The sequence below is a fragment of the Phocoena phocoena genome, chromosome 18 (assembly GCF_963924675.1).
Source record: "Phocoena phocoena chromosome 18, mPhoPho1.1, whole genome shotgun sequence".
Classification (NCBI taxonomy): domain Eukaryota; kingdom Metazoa; phylum Chordata; class Mammalia; order Artiodactyla; family Phocoenidae; genus Phocoena; species Phocoena phocoena.
In genome coordinates this window covers 3626537-3643713 of record NC_089236.1, presented here as the reverse complement: position 1 = coordinate 3643713, position 17177 = coordinate 3626537, and the positions used below count along the sequence as shown (strand labels likewise).

The window sequence follows — 17177 nt, the reverse complement described above, 5'->3', positions numbered from 1 at the left end:
CCATGCACCTAGAGCCCATGCTCCACAACAAGAGAAGCCACCACGATGAGAAGCCCACGCACCACAATGAAGAGTAGCCCCCGCTCGCCACAACTAGAGAAAGCCCGCACGCAGCAACGAAGATCCAATGCAGCCAAAAAAAAAAAAAAGCCAGCAGTAGGTGCTGTGAAATTTGACAGGGTAACTGATTTGAATATTACATGTTTTTTATAAACTGCTGATAACACTGTAGACTTTTATTCTCATACCCGGTATTCTTAGGTTTTAAAGTCTCACTAATTCATAGCTTCCTTTTGCAACAGCTAAGGTTTCAAGATACCATCATACATTTAGGGCAAGAATCATGATTAATGATAGTAGCCTTAGGGAGAAAACTGAAATTTGTTTAGCTTGTCAGATCTGATCACTGTTTTAATTCATCAAGCAGCCGAAGAAAACTTAAGCTAGCAGCGTGCGTGTCCAGCAAGGCCACACCATTGCAGCTTCTGCTTATACTACTGTAACCTCAATACCTTTTTTTTAAAAAAACAGAAAAATCTTTTCAAGCCAGCACCTTGTAAGAGTCAGTTTAACCGAAACTAAATATAGTCTGTAAACCCATTTAACCAGTAACACAAACGGCAAGATTTCACAATGAGCTTCAAGCAAATGGAAGAGTGAGGGTCTCAGCGTCACCCCTTCTTATTTGTGGGACCCCACGCTTCCCTCCTCCCCGACCCATCCCTGGTTAGCACACCAGAAACAGGATTGGGTGTGCCAGAGCCAGTCCATGTGCTATCAGCAATACTGTGATTTCACAGAACTTTTTTTAACCAAAAAAAAAAAACCCAGGAGGAAAAAATAATGACATTTCCTACTGGTACCTTAACATATCATCTAGTGCCCCCCTGGGGTGCACTTCGTCACCCGCCTTGTTTCCAAGACCACCGATCTCCGTATTACAGAGCTTAGATGTTATTTTGGTAACAGTTGGAACACTCAAAACAGGGATAAATCCTGAGCATTTACAAGCATTTGGGGTCCTAGCCTGGACCTACGTACAGGTCAGCTGAAGGGGGTGGATGCCAGGTAATTGATGGTCGTTGAGGTGACCCCCTTAATTCCCTCAGACGTACACAGGAGATGAGGGAAGGAAGCCAGGCCCAGTGCTTCTGATTCGTGGTTCACTTCCTCGGTCCCCGTCTCGTTCGCTTCACCATCAGAGCCTCCCTTTACAAGCGTAACTAACCCTGTCATCTCCTCTGAGCAGTGGCGCTGACTGCGAGTGTGGCCGTAGGTGCCTGCCAGGAACAAGCTCTTGTTAAACGACCCACAGGTGGAATCTCATCATTGAGCTCCAATCTTCATGTCAAACCACCAAAGCAGGTCACTGGGGACTCTCAAATCAGCTCCCAACCAGGGTCTCAACAGCAGCTTTAGGCCATGACGGGCTGGGTACATATCTGTACCATTCTCCGTGAGCCGGTGGCACTAGGATGTTGGGGAACTAAGAGCCTGTGCATCCTATTACCACGTAAACGTCAGCAACTCCTGACACGTGAATATCATCTTGAGTGTCTGTACTACAAAGAAACTCCTACAAGTCTCCTAGCAACCACCAGGAGTTGAACATCGCCCCTTAATGGAAATCCTAACAGGAAGTCAAACCAGATTAAAACTACCGCATTTTAAATGCACTGTTCTAGGTGAATAAAATAACGTGTTATCGCAAAGCAATTTTCTGGGCTTACTATTTTTTATGTCAGTTTGGAATATTTATTGTATTTCTTAATATCCATGGTACCCCTTAATCAAGAGTATAAAGTCATCTACTTAGATTCTTAGGATTTGCCAAAGTGAGGAACATTCTCAGAATCACAGAATGATAAGCAAATAAGTTTACAAATATTGCAACCATCAATGTCATACGTTTTCCAAACCATAACTCTAACATGGATGTATATTATTCTCCAGACCTTGCAAATTCTCAATGTCCATTTTATCAGTACTGGGAGAGTATGCTTTCAACCATGCAGCTAGCCAGAAAGACTTTTATATATGGAGTGTGCTTCTCACAAAAATCTTCTCTCCTTCCTCTAATATGACAGAAACTGTAGCTGAATCGGAAGACAAAGTGAATTTCAATGATGGCCATCACCTAAAAACATACATAAATTCCTATATCTGGTACCAGAGGCAGAGCTTACCATTTTGATGTTTAAAGAAATGACTTTATGACATCCGTTCATAGATAAAAAGAGAAAACACATTGAGTAGTTTTATAATTGCTTTTTTAGTAAAAAAAAAAAAAATTAAATTCTGATTATTAGTCCTAACAGAAACAAAGGGTTTAACACAGTGATATCAAATACAACTTTTTAAAAGCTACTTACGTCCAAAGAATCCTCCTTCAGTAGGATAAGGGCCATGTTCTGTGACACCAACCGGCAGGAATAGCCTAGAATTAAAGAAGGAGCAACATACGTGAATTCACCATCCCCACCAGGAACTCACCACGTTCAAGGTCCCCTGAATTCAGCCTCCCTTCCTGTACCTTCCTTATCACCGTGTTTGGCCTATGGGCTCACACAGAGGAATTGAGCAAGTGTGGGGAGGAAAAGCTTACACGGATTCTGACTCTTGCAGACAGCTCTAGTAGCGCTGCTCGGGAGGGTTTTCATAACTAATGGCTGAAAGAAATACTCATCAATTTTCTGTGGATTTTCCTTATCCCTGTTATCTTTGTATTAGGATGAGCTTTGGGTTCTCTAAGGTAAAAGCAAACGCTTTAGGAAGACAAACGGAATCAACGGTGTTCCTCAAGCAGCATAAACGTGCCTACTGTGATACCAAGGTCCCTCACTTGCTTTATAAAAAGGCGGGTAATTCTCACAGCAGGCTTCTAAGGAAGCCTATGATACCCACAGAGTCACTTTTCCTGCGAAAGCTCAAAGCAACCCCCACTTCAAGAAAGAACTCTGAGTCAAGAGTGTCCCAATGCTAACTCTTAACAATTCCCATTACATTTTTAGACAATGGTATCTCTGTAGGTTAATTTCAGCAAGATACCCTTTTCCACTTTTCCTCCCGGAAGGCAAACGTATTTTCTATGAAGCTGTTTCCTACTCAGACTTTGCAGTACACGCGTGACAGGTGGAGATGCTTGGTGACACAACGACCAAGGTAAGAGCCTCTCCGGACTCTTCCCCTTGTCCCCACACTCTGGGGAGAACAAGGCAGTGGCCCCAGCCAACCCCAACTCCAGGGGTGTCTGTCAGGGCCCTGGGCTCTCTTTCAAATCACCCTCCACCATCTTGGTGCCCCTCAAGAGAGCTGCCATCAACATGTGCTTTTCACCAAGCTCCATCTTAATTTATCTCATTGAGAAAAGTCAAAGAAACAGTCCTTCCACCTATAGAAGTGGTCCTTACAATGATCATGGACCAATGATCACAGAAACAGGGAACAAGTCGTCAGCATAAAGAACGTCAACCTTCAAAACAAGGACGCGGGTGACCATCTCAAGGAAGGGCCGTAACCAATGCTTAGGCAACAGGAGTCTGGGTTCTCCTCCGCAGAAGAGCCAAAATACCCCTTCCCACAGATGCTATATTTAACTAGAAAGGGAGACAAGCATTTAACTAGTGGACAAGTCACGGAACTGCTGCGTTTACGTGCTCCATTCTACCCAGAAGGTCCTCTTTTCACCCTCAAGAAACCCTACTAACAGGCACAAAACAGAACTCAAGACAGACAACAAGATGAGAGAAACCTCGGGGTATTTTTGGGGGGTAGAAAATAAATATTTGTGTTTATTTTGGAATGTATGAAGTGTATCCTTCACTGACGAGTGTCATTTGAGAGGACTATTATAAACCACCTGAGAACACAAATTTTAAAGCACAAAATTATGACTTTTCATCTAACTGTCATTTTCTTAAAGCGATACCTTGAAGATCTATTCCAGGCAGTTAACGACAGTTATGTGAAGGGAATGAGATAATTTTGCTGGTTAAAACCTCACGTATCATTTGAAAAGCGAAAACAACTGAATAGTTTAAAATCACAAGACCACATGGGCAAATACCTGTTCAACCTCTAAGAGGAAAACTAAAGGGAGGAAACACAGCACAATTCTCCACACATTTTCAAACTTGCTCAAGTCTGTATTTTAACAATAGTGATGAGTAGAAATGAGAGTTTCCCAGAATGCCACTGAAAATTCTGCACAGCACGACGGAAATAACTGAACTTTGTTTCCCACTACAATCTTACAAATATATTCTTCCTTTCTATAAATTCTTAGATTAAGTGCAGACAGAAGGGAGGTCAATATTTTATTTTCATTTGCAAACAGGGATATTGGAACTTTCATCATTTTTCTTCCCTTGCCCCAGAAACTTCCAGCAACTTCACGCAATAGAGACTGTTACAAATTTAGTATAACTCACACAAAAGGATTTGCTGGTAGTTTTTGATATGAACAGCGGTTGCAGAAGCAAGCTGAAATGTTTAAGCCATCGCTTCCCGCTTGATTTTATATTTTGCAATTTAAGTAAAATGCCACTTGACAACTGAAGCTGCATAAAAGATATTACGGAAAAACTCGAAGTATTTTTCTAGCCGTTGCAAGGGAGAGGGTAACAAAACCACTGACACTTTCATGAATTTAAATACACAAAACTCAAGGTTTCTGAGAAGAAACAGGTTCTTTTTTTTTAGTTTGGAAAACGAAGCAAGATTTTGCTTAATTATCACACAGAACATTTGCTCTAGACAGACCATGGAGGTTTAACACAGTTAAATGTGACTTAGCTAACATGGCAAATTAAATTATGTCAATCCAAGTTCGGTGTGCTTGATTTCTAGTGTTTTTAGATAAAATGAGATCAGCTCTTGGAGAACAGCCAGCTATGAAATGTCAATCCACACTTGTAAATTGTGGTCTATTTCTTTAATCTCACAATCTAACAAGACGACCATAAAATGACTGAGAAGGGAACCTCTGGGATTTCACTTTTTACTACGGCTGAAGTTAACAGCACACCACAAAAGTGTTTAGTCTTTCTACCACCTGAGCATAATCAACACTCAAAGAAATTAAAATATTACGGCATCTATGGTCCTTAGAGCAGGACTTGATTTTAAGAAAATAAGACCATCATTCACACTAGAAAATAGGACCAAACCAAACCTCCCTTGGAACTCGCAATCAGCGTCTTTTCTCTGAGGTAAGCATATATTGTCGAAGATATCCCAACCTAGATTTCTCCGGAGACACTTTTGGAAGGGTTAACAACAACTGATTCCTACTAACCATATACCTAGGATCCATCAAATTACCCCTCAGTGGGATTCAACTTGGTTCCAAACCCTCAACAAGTGTGTTGTTGGTTGTAAATAATTTCAGGGAGAATCCGGTCACTCAGTATTTGAAAGTAAGTGTATGAAACACACTGCCAGACGTCAGGAATGGAACTCTTCATCTGCTCCGGACTCGATCGAGGATGCTCAGAGAAGAATCCCTCCCCATCTGAGAACCAGGATATCAAGGACTCATCCACAGAACCACACCTGGGCACCCTTCCCTCCAGACCCGCAGATGCTTCTCAGAAAGGCGCCATCACAGGTAGGAATATGCTGCCTCCACCTTACCTTCTGATCTTCCCCCAAACCAGGCCATCCTGATTCATGCTATTCTCATTCTTTATGTATTTGTCTTCAACAGATTCTTGAGGTTCAAGATTTAAACCTATCTCATCTGCAAAGCCTTCCCTGATCTTTGTGTGTGTGTGTGTGGTACGCGGGCCTCTCACTGGTGGGGCCTCTCCCATTGCGGAGCACAGGCTCCGGACGCGCAAGCCCATCGGCCATGGCTCACGGGCCCAGCCACTCAGCGGCATGTGGGATCTTCCCGGACCGGGGCACGAACCCACGTCCCCTGCATCGGCAGGCGGACTCTCAACCACTGCGCCACCAGGGAAGCCCTCCCTGATCTTTTTGACGCCTATCTTTCCAAGAACTGAATTATCACGTGTCATGGTCATATGCTCAGATTCTCAGCACTCACACCTGTGTGGCCCAGGCTAAGTTACTTGGTATCTCTGTGCCTCAGTTCTATCTTTAAAAGGGGATAATGCCTATCTCAAAGGGAATAGTAAACTTACCTAAAGGACTTAGCTGTAGTATGACAAATGCTGTGCTAACATTTAATGAGTAACCATTACTAACACCAGCCATGCTCAGCATGTACACTGCACAATTGGTATTTTCTCATCTATTCTATTCCTGAGTTTGTCTCAAAATTAACTCAGTCCCCAATAAGGGAACATAAGTGCCCCAAGCCTATAGGGGAGCATCTGGCAACAACGGAGCTGCACGTAACCAAGAAATCACACACCTGACTTTTCTGTGAACATTCCTGGGGCTGTGGCCGTGTTCCCCCAGCCCCACCTGAACACCGCACTTGCCTCCCTGCCAATGGGCAAGAATAGGGTGGGCAAGTCCACATTTACTCACTGTCAGAAATTAAACTTCTAAGACTATAGAAGTGGTTTAAAGGGATCAAACAATGGGTAACAAAACATGGGGGAGGGGCGGCCAAATTCCAACTCAGATGGTTCACCGTGAAAGTGATTCCCAATGCGATGACTTTAAAATGGAACACGCACTAGGATTTTGTTCTCACTCATCCTATCTCCGTTAGGAAAAATATTATAGACTCTGAAAACTTCACATCTATTTTCTAACTATGTAAGAGATGCTTTATCCAGTCATAGTAAGGAAGTGACGACTACATGATTCACAAAGGCTACACAGCTGAAATTTCACTTTAGACTAGGTGATGCCAAATTTTTAAGCTAAAAAAGACAACTTCCAACTCCTGGAAACACAGCTAGTTAGCATAAATCCAAGCACAGCGCAGCAGGGTCCTGGCATCGTGTCAGTTCCCAAGGACCTCAAAGCCACACGCAGGATGACTGCATCTACCTAACACTCATAGGCTCATAACAGACACAAATATCCTGGAACCTAATTTGACTAAGTATTTATTTTCAAGGTATGAACTGAAAGTTACACTTTAAATTCTCAAACTGTGATAGATGATGGATGGATGGATGGATAGATGGATGGATGGGAGGACAGATGGATGGATGGGAGGATAGACGGATGGAAGGATAGATGGATGGATGGGAGGATAGACGGATGGAAGGATAGATGGATGGAAGGACAGATGGATGGATGGGAGGTTAGGTGATGGATGGATGGGAGGTTAGGTGATAGATGGATGGGAGGATAAGTGATGGATGGAGGGAGGATAGGTGATGGATGGATGGAGAATAGATGCATGGGAGGATAGATGGATGGACAGATGATAGATAAATGAGACAGCAAGCGAATACTAAAGACAGCCAACAGCACCAAACACCTCTAAAGAGAAATGCTGCCAGATAAAACTGTAAGAGTCAACAATCATAAGACATCCCAACTCTGGAGGCGGTGAAATATGAAAACAAGGTGTCTTAGAATGGATGAAATTTAGTACCCTTCTCCAGGGTTTTCTAACTCAAATTTCAGAGAGGGTTTTCGTGCAAGCTTCATGAATCTGTTTAAAATGAGCCCTGCACCAGGAGTGACTGGCCCTGAGACCCAGCATGAACTAGCTTGGTCATTAAGTGGAGCAGGACCTTGTAAACTCTGAATGTCGCCCAGCCCCCGGTGCTCTAAGACTGTTGACACGTGATGACCAAAGACAGCGTAGGGAAAGCACTCCCAGCACAGTGCCCGGCATTCAGCACTCTTCTCCTTATTTCACCGAGAAGTAGAACTACTAGACACGTGATCTGCTTCCCAAATACCTTCTGGGTACCCTAATGTGCACACAGAATGCACTAAAACGTACAGAATACCCAATCCATATTGTGGGAGACAGACCAATAATGGTTCGTATCACAGAAGGCATGAGGAATATGGGACTAGAACACAGGCTTACAATCCTCCTGGATCTGGAGCATGGCCTCGGGCTTCTCGAAGCCGTCACCAGTGGTCTGACGTGGACAAGTCTAACCCCGTGTCTAGATGTCTACACTGCATCCTCAACAGACGCCCTAATTCAGTGGCACGTGTACACAATGGACCATTACTCAGCCATAAACAAGAATGAAGAAATGCCACTGCAGCAACATGGATGCAACTAGAGATGATCATACTAAGTATAGGAAGTCAGAGAAAACAAAGACCATATGATATCGCTTATACGGGGAATCTAACACATGACACAAATGAACTTACTTACAAAACAGAAACAGACCCACAGACACAGAAAACAAACTTATGGTCACCAAAGGGGAAAGGGAGGAGGGATAAATTAGGAGTTTGGGATTAACACATACACACACTATGTATAGTGCTATGTATAAAATAAACAACAAGGTCCTACTGTATAGCACAGGGAGCTATAGTCAAAATCTTGTAATAAACCATAATGGAAAAGAAAATGAAAAAATATGTACATATAACTGAATCACGTTGCTGTACACCTGACACTAACACAATATTGTAAATTAACAATACTTCAATTAAAAAATAAGATAAAGAATAGAATTTTTTAACATCTTTATTAGAGTATAATTGTTTTACAATGGTGTGTTAGCTTCTGCAGTATAACAAAGTGTGTCAGCTATATGGATACATACATTCCCATATCCCCTCCCTGTTGCGTCTCCCTCCCACTTTCCCTATCCCACCGCTCTACGTGGACACAAAGCATCGAGCTGATCTTCCTGTGCTATGCGGCTGCTTCTCACTAGCTATCTATTTTACATTTGGTAGTGTATGTATGTCCATGCCACTCTCTCACTTCGTCCCAGCTTACCCTTCCCCCTCCCCGTGTCCTCAAGTCCATTCTCTACGTCTGTGTCCTTATTCCTGTCCTGCCCCTAGGTTCTTCAGAACCATTTTTTTTAAATTCCATATATATGTGTTAGCATACAGTATTTGTTTTTCTCTGACTTACTTCACCCTGTATGACAGACTCTAGGTCCATCCACCTCACTACAAATAACTCAATTTTGTTTCTTTTTACAGCTGAGTAATATTCCATTGTATATATGCACTGCATCTTCTTTATCCATTCATCTGTTGATGGATACTTAGGTTGCTTCCATGTTCTGGCTATTGTAAATAGACCTGCAATGAACGTTGTGGTACATGATTCTTTGAATTATGGTTTTCTCAGGGTATATGCCCAGTAGTAGGATTACTGGGTCATGTGGTAGTTCTATTTTTAGTTCCTTAAGGAACCTCCATAACTGTTCTCCACAGTGGCTGTATCAATTTACATTCCCACCAACAGTGCAAGTGGGTTCCCTTTCCTCCACACCCTGTCCAGCATTTACTGTTTGTAGAATTTTTGATGATGGCCATTCTGACTGGTGTGAGGTGATACCTCATTGTAGTTTTGATTTGCATTTCTCTAATGATTAGTGATGTTGAGCATCCTTTCATGTGTTTGTTGGCAATCTGTGTATCTTCTTTGGAGAAATGTCTGTTTAGGTCTTCTGCCCATTTGTGGATTGGGTTGTTTGTTATTGAGCTGCATGAGCTGCTTGTATATTTTGGAGATTAATCCTTTGTCAGTTGCTTCGTTTGCAAATATTTTCTCCCATTCTGAGGCTTATCTTTTTGTCTTGTGTATGGTTTCCTTTGCTGTGCAAAAGCTTTTACGTTTCATTAGGTCCCATGTGTTTATTTTTGCTTTTATTTCCATTTCTCTGGGAGGTGGGTCAAAAAGGGTCTTGCTGTGATTCATGTCATAGGATGATCTGCCTATGTTTCCCTCTAAGAGTTTTATAGTGTCTGGCCTTACATTTAGGTCTTTAATCCATTTTGAGTTTATTTTTGTGTATGGTGTTAGGGAGTGTTCTAATTTCATTCTTTTACATGCACCTGTCCAGTTTTCCCAGCACCACTTATTGAAGAGGCTGTCTTTTCTCCACTGTATACTCTTGCCTCCTTCATCAAAGATAAGGTGCCCATATGTGCGTGGGTTTATCTCCAGGTTTTCTATCCTGTTCCATTGATCTATATTTCTGTGCCAGTACCATACTGTCTTGATTACTGTAGCTTTGTAGTATAGTCTGAAGTCTGGGAGCCTGATTCCTCCAGCTCCGTTTTTCTTTCTCAAGATTTCTTTGGCTATTCGGGGTCTTTTGTGTTTCCATACAAATTGTGAAATTTGTTGTTGTAGTTCTGTGAAAAATGCCATTGGTAGTTTGATAGGGATAGCAATGAATGTATAGATTGCTTTGGGTAGTATAGTCATTTTCACAATGTTGATTCTTCCAGTCCAAGAACATGGTTTATCTCTCCATCTGTTTGTATCATCTTTAATTTCTTTCATCAGTGTCTTATAGTTTTCTGCATACAGGTCTTTTACCTCCTTAGGTAGGTTTATTCCTAGGTATTTTATTCTTTTTGTTGCAGTGGTAAATGGGAGTGTTTCCTTAATTTCTCCTTCAGATTTTTCATTGGTAGTGTATAGGAATACAAGAGATTTCTGTGAATTTTGTATCCTGCTACTTTACCAAAATCACTGATTAGCTCTAGCAGTCTTCTGGTAGGATCTTTAGGATTTTCTGTGTATAATATCATGTCATCGGCAAACAGTGACGGTTTTACTTCTTTTCTGACTTGGATTAGAATGTTTTTTAAAAGGTCAATTCTAAAATATCTAATTGATATGAGTGCTTCTGAAACCAAAACTACAAACACTGCTACACGTTCTTTGAAAAAAGCACAAAATGATATAGCTGTTAATGGAAAAAACTGGACAGGTATCAATCACCTTGTGAGGTTCACACAAGCCTCACTCCAGCAACGACTAACACCTTCCTTCGGGAATAATAAGCCATTCGTGTTTTCTGGGTTGATTTTGGGAACTCTGCTTTCACTTGTGTTTACCTAAACTTGGCTAGACCCTGATAGATGCAGATGTGACACGAGGACAAGAGGACAGGGGCGGGGCAGGTGCAGCACCACTGCTCTCATGCTTTCCGTGCCCTCTGTGAACAGGAGCCGTGGATCAATAGCAGGTGTTTTAGACCAAATTTACATGGGAAATACCTGAAGGGCCGATGTACATACATAGAAAGAGACATTCCACTGAAAGCAAACGTATTAGCCTTCATCTATAAAAATGTTGCTGACATCACCAAAGGGCTGTAAGCAATGGGTTTTTATTATCTAGTTGTAGCGACAGGTCTACACAGAAACATCACCACACTTTTCTCCAAAAATATGTGTTTAGGAAACCACAGGTACAACATCTACATCTAATCCTTCAGAGACTGTTCATGAATCACGTGTCAGTCTCTGGGGACTTTAATCTCACTTGTGTGCGAGTCCAAGAGGACTACTACAGTCTTGATAAGAAATGATTAAGTGGCTTTTTTTGTCTATTAAAAAAAAAAAAAGAGGAAATCCACCCCAGACAGTAGGCATTGTCTATAACTGAGGTTCTCTGAGAGTCGGGGCTGATTCAAAAGAGAAGATTGAAGGAAAGGGCTCCATTGGAACCTATTGATTGCGTACCAAGGAGACTTCTCTGAATAGGACACCAGTCACTCAACTTCAGTTGTTCTTTCTGTATGTTTCTTCCTGCAGTGAGCTGTGACATGGACTCTATTCCCAACAACACATGAGAAGTCATGTAGCCCTTTCATTTTATCACCTATGCACCAGAGCTTGTGACACAAGGGTGACAGAAGTCCTAGATAATTTTAAAGCAATTCAAACAATCAAAATTAGATTTTTTGGGGACTTCCCTGGTGGTCCAGTGGTAAAGAATCCGCCTGCTAATGCAGGAGACACGGGTTCGAGTCCTGGTCCGGGAAGATCCCACACGCCGTAGAGCAACTAAACCCGGGCGCCACAACTACTGAGCCTGTGGCTCTGGAGTCCGTGAGCCACAATTACTGAGCCTGTGTGCCGCCACTACTGAAGCCCGTGTGCCTAGAGCCCGTGCTCCGCAACAAGAGAAGCCACCGCAATGAGAAGCCCATGCAGCGCAACGAAGAATAGCCCCTGCTCGCCGCAACTAGGGAAAGCCCGTGCGCAGCAACGAAGACCCAACGCAACCAAAAATAAATATAAAATAATAAATAATTTTTTTTAAAAAAATTAGATTTTTTTAAAATTAGTAGTTTCACAAGTCCTTTTCAAACTAAAAACGTGCTGCTTTAACACTCATGAAGTAATCTGGGCTTAAATTCCCTTTCTTCAATTTTCATTTCTGCGACGCTTAGCAGGCAGAGGTTGCCAACCCAGATGGGGAAGGGAAAGGTTCAAGCCTATCAGAAAAACCTATGAATTGCTAAAAATCATTATAATGGCTATAGCTATATAAAATAATAATGCATATCTAAACTTAATGAAAACACGCTTAGTCTCTGAGACGAAATTTTTGTGAAGAAAGCAGTGAGAAAATCAAACTCTCATCAACCAGAATTCTCTGGCCTCTGTAAGGATGTTTAATACTTTTCAGGAAGGTGTCATAGTCTCATTGTTTATAATGGGTAGATAATGCCCGTAAGAGCATCTTAAACTTTTCTCGGTCTTGTGAATGAAGAATTCTATAAAACACTTCTGTCAATGCATCTGAGGAGCCCTTAGGCACCCCTATAAGGCGGTTCAAAAACGTAATACAAAAATCAGCATTGGGAAATTATCCTTTAAATGAATTACCTATGTTAATTGCAGTTTCTTGTTTGTCGCCCGTCAACACCCATATTTTAATTTCTGCCTTCAACAGAGTTGCTATGGTTTCTGGCACGCCTGCCTGAAGACGATCTTCTATGGCTGTGGCTCCAAGAAGCAGCAAATTCTAATTAAAAAAACAGCTTCCATTAAAGATGGGGACACACGTAAGAGCAGCACGAATGATGAAACCCTTGACAAAAGAAAGGCAGTCAAAGTGTTCTGAGACGATTACCTCATTTCCTCCACACTAAACCTTTGTCTGCAGGTAATTAATGACAGTCACATGTGTGGCATCTCAAAACCAGCCACAGGGCTAGAACCCCTCCACACACACGGGCCAGCACGTGCCATCTACTTCTGGGTACACGGGCACCTTAGGATAGGAAACCACCTGGGAAACCACCTGGCAGCAGAGCACATGGGTGAGTTATCCTGGGGACACTAACAGGACTGAGGCTTCTCTCTCACTCCACTCAGGAGTCAAGGGCTGTGGTACAGTTAACACATGAGAAAAAACTATTCAGTGACCACAACGGCCAGCTACCTCCCGAGTGCCCGCCCCTGGCCGGGGGACGCACAGACATCGCACCTATTTAACTGCTTTATGATTCTCAAAGTAATTTTGGAATTTCCAGGGAAGCGGGGTAAATGAACATTTGATTTCACTTCCATCCATAGCCAAGTTCCATTAAAATGACAAACAAGGGGGAAAAAAAAATCAAAGGGGAATTTTAAAAAGATAAATAAAGGAATGAGAAAAGCAAGCAACGACTTCAAAGCTACTGAAACTGGAAGATGGATGGACCAGTGGTTGCTGACATGAAACGGAAAAAGCTGAAATCCAGCTCCCAGATTCGAGGGATTCAATCTGCGGGAAGCTACCTCATGTCTTGGGAGGAACTGAAATAACAACCAAATCACGTGGGCAGCGTGGAGCGGCAATGGCAAAGCTCAAAGAGGACAGCAAGTGTGAAAACATTTAGCAGGTACGATATCCAGCCAGCCTAGGCATTTTGACTGCTCAGGAAACTCAACAGGGCCAGCTAACGTCGTTACACCTCATCTTAGGCAAACCCAGAAAGTCGCCGATGCCGTTTTTTGACCTGATACTTCTTAAGACGTGAATGCTTAGCAGAGGGTGGCTAGACCTTTCGGAGAGCTCATAAAAACTGAGTGTTTCGTAAAGCAAAGAAACGATTAAAAGCTAATGGTGAGTTAAGATACTTACAAGATCAGAGGACATCACTACATAGCCAAAAGGTTTCTGCACCAAAACTTTTCTGCTGATTAGGTGTCACCGGGCATGTAACGTAATGCATCTACCACGTGCAATTACCTTCTCAATGATCTCGTAACACTCTTCCAGCCGCTGAGCTCTGTCCTTCAAGATGGTGCTGGCTTCTTGGTAGACTTTGAGCCACTCTGCGTAATCACTCTCAGAGAGGTCGGCGTAAGCCACACAGAGGGTCCGCAAGCCTGCAAAACAGTCCCGCGTCTCCCGGTGAGGGCCCTAGTGACGGGCAAGCGGGGTGCCTTACCCCCAGGGGACACCGCGTGTGCAGAAAATCAAAGAGACCATCCACTTCATAGGTCACTCTAAGTCAACGTGCACATGCTCAAAATGAATCGAAAAGCAACCTTCTTTTAATATAAACCACTGCTTCTACAGATGTTGACGGAACAGGAGAAGCCAGGAGACTGAACTCCTCACAGCAGAGAAGGACAGAAGCCGCGCTCGACCCACACACACGAGGAGGGACGCACAGACATCGCACCTATTTAACTGCTTTATGATTCTCAAAGTAATTTTGGAATTTCCAGGGAAGCAGGGTAAGTGAACATTTGATTTCACTTCCATCCATACCCAAGTTCCATTAAAATGACAAACAAGGGGGAAAAAATCAAAGGGGAATTTTTAAAAAAATAAATAAAATAAAGGAATGAGAAAAGCAAGCAATGACTTCCCGTCAGCCAGGAGGCAAGACGGGAAGTGTGTTTCTAGACAGCAGTAAAGGCCCAGTGTGCTACCACGTGAAACACACAGGCTTTCAAGCAGCCGTGCTTGTGTGTGTCCCTGTGTGGATGTGTCCCTATGTGTGCACACGTGTGTTCCCTGATGGGCATGTGTGTCCCTGTGTGGATGTGTTCCTATGTGTGCACATGTGTGTTCTCTGGTGTACATGTGTGTGCCTGTGTGTGCAAAGACGTGGATACATGCGGCCAGAGAGGCTCAGGCAGGCAACGAGGCAGCAGCCGGCACTCAAGCTCTCATCACATTCACGTGCAGGGGAGCCTGACAGAAGTGTTGTTTTTTTTTTTTTTTTTGGTGGCCTCTCACTGTTGTGGCCTCTCCCATTGCAGAGCACAGGCTCCGGACGCGCAGGCTCAGCGGCCATGGCTCACGGGCCCAGCCGTTCCGTGGCACGTGGGATCCTCCCGGACCGGGGCACGAACCCGTGTCCCCTGCGTCGGCAGGCGGACTCTCAACCACTGCGCCACCAGGGAAGCCCATGGGTGTTGATTAAAGCCCTTCTGAGAACTCCCTTCCTGTTCTCCATGGGTTCAGTGGATTATTCTTGCTGGAAGTGTAGGGTAAGCCAGTGTCATAAGGGAAACGAGAGAGGGCCTGGGAAATAAGGTGAGTTTTCCGAGAAAGGAGTGCAAAACCGGAGGGCAATTCTGCATAGCATCGTGGGCTGGCCTGCCTCACACTCGTCCCTCTGGTTAAGAGTCAGCGGATGACATTTAGGTAACAGAGCAGTCGGTCTACAGCCACGACTCGTCACTGCCACCGATGCAGAGGGCGGGGACGGGGTTGGCACTAGAAAACGACCCGCCTTTGAAGCAAGCCAAGTGCTGCACAAAAATGACACGTGAACACGAAGGCTCACCCGACTGCCCCCTGAAAGCACAACTCCAAGGGCAGAAATAACGTTTCCAAATTCCACTCACCTTCCGTGGCAAAATACTCCAGATGGCATAGTGTTTCCTCCATGTATTTTGAATCTTTAGAAAGTCTCTCAAAAATCACGTTATCCTGTAAAATAGGGAAACGCTGTGACCGGCAAACCTCAGGTCAGCTGACGCTCTAGCACCGCAAGCCCAGCTCTGTTTTTGTGGTGTGGATCCAGCGCACACCTGGGTGGACGACGGGAAACACAGTTCTCGGCTGGATTCAGTCATGAGCTTTGGAAAACAACCTGGGGGTGGGTATGTGTCCACACAAACACGCCAGGGAGGACCCTGGGTGTCAGGAGAATGAATAATCAGGGACACGACGGGGCCGACGTTCACCTAGATTTGCAAGCTCTTGCAAAGCTCACACCAGACTTTGTTAAGACCCTTTGCAGAAGTGGGACGCATAAAGCACACACCCTAAATTGCTCAAGTGTACTCTCCCTTCCTGATGATGCAGGAGCTCCCACCCAGGGAGGGCACGACCCACCCTGCACAGAACCTGGTTCAGCTGAGAACACACGGTGTGGCCAGCTCATCACCTGGGAACTATTTCCATGACCCACAAGCAGGGCTGGAGGATTGCAGGCTACGGATCATGCCTCAAATATGTGATAAATGGCAGTTTTAGGCCCCCCCAAATCTAAGAAATTTAGTTTGGTTTAGGGGAGGCAGGTTTGAGAAGAATTAAATCCTATAACAAATTAAATGCACCCCTGCAGCATCTCCTGTTGACTCTGCTCTGTGGTTGCCCCCCTTCCTCTGTACCTCACACTGACCCCTGCTGGCCTTGCTGTGGTTCTCAGAACACAATGGCAAATAAACAACCAAAAAGGTAAGAAAGTGTATCATATGAGAACAGAATTTAACATAATTATCTAATCTTTCCCAATCTAATCCAATATAATCTGGACCTTGGTGAGTCCGGGTCGGATGCCTTAGAATTCACACACATTTTTACTCACTTTTTAAAAAGCTCTGTCACTGTCCTCAAATACTTCTTCCCACAATTGGTAAAGACGAGTAAGATTTCCAACGAATCACTGATCCTAGTGTAGCCTCCTATTTCCCGACATGGTCTCAAAAAATGAGCTTAATAAGTCTTTCCCTCAACACATAAGACCACGGTTTGACACAATGTAGTTTTGTAGGTCAGGCTCACAAACAGTAGCATCTTTCCTTAAAGCTTTAGATTCGATGACCAGGAGGCAGACAGGACAGAAAGCCTGACATAGGAAATGACCGGAGGGGACAGTAATAATAGACCACAAATGGACACTACCTCAAACCCGCCAGCCAGCCTCTGTAGTGAATAAAAACTAAACCACGAATATTGAGAATAGCTGCTACAGAAAAAAATACACATCAGAGGGCTTCCCTGGTGGCGCAGCGGTTGAGAGTCCGCCTGCCGATGCAGGGGACGCGGGTTCCTGCTCCGGTCCGGGAAGATCCCACATGCCGCGGAGCGGCTGGGCCCGTGAGCC

At 43.8% G+C, this 17177-nt stretch overlaps 1 protein-coding gene across 2 annotated transcripts in view; it reads right to left on the bottom strand.

Moving 5' to 3' along the window:
- Nucleotides 1-17177, bottom strand: part of ATP8A2 (ATPase phospholipid transporting 8A2) — a 442872-nt gene that overhangs the window by 357420 nt on the left and 68275 nt on the right. For both annotated transcript variants that reach the window (XM_065895899.1, XM_065895900.1), the window contains exons 20-23: nucleotides 15691-15775; nucleotides 14075-14214; nucleotides 12724-12862; nucleotides 2373-2437 (exon numbers count right to left, since the gene is read on the bottom strand). In XM_065895899.1, coding sequence (XP_065751971.1) covers nucleotides 2373-2437; nucleotides 12724-12862; nucleotides 14075-14214; nucleotides 15691-15775 — 429 coding nt within the window. The remainder of the gene's footprint in view (nucleotides 1-2372; nucleotides 2438-12723; nucleotides 12863-14074; nucleotides 14215-15690; nucleotides 15776-17177) is intronic.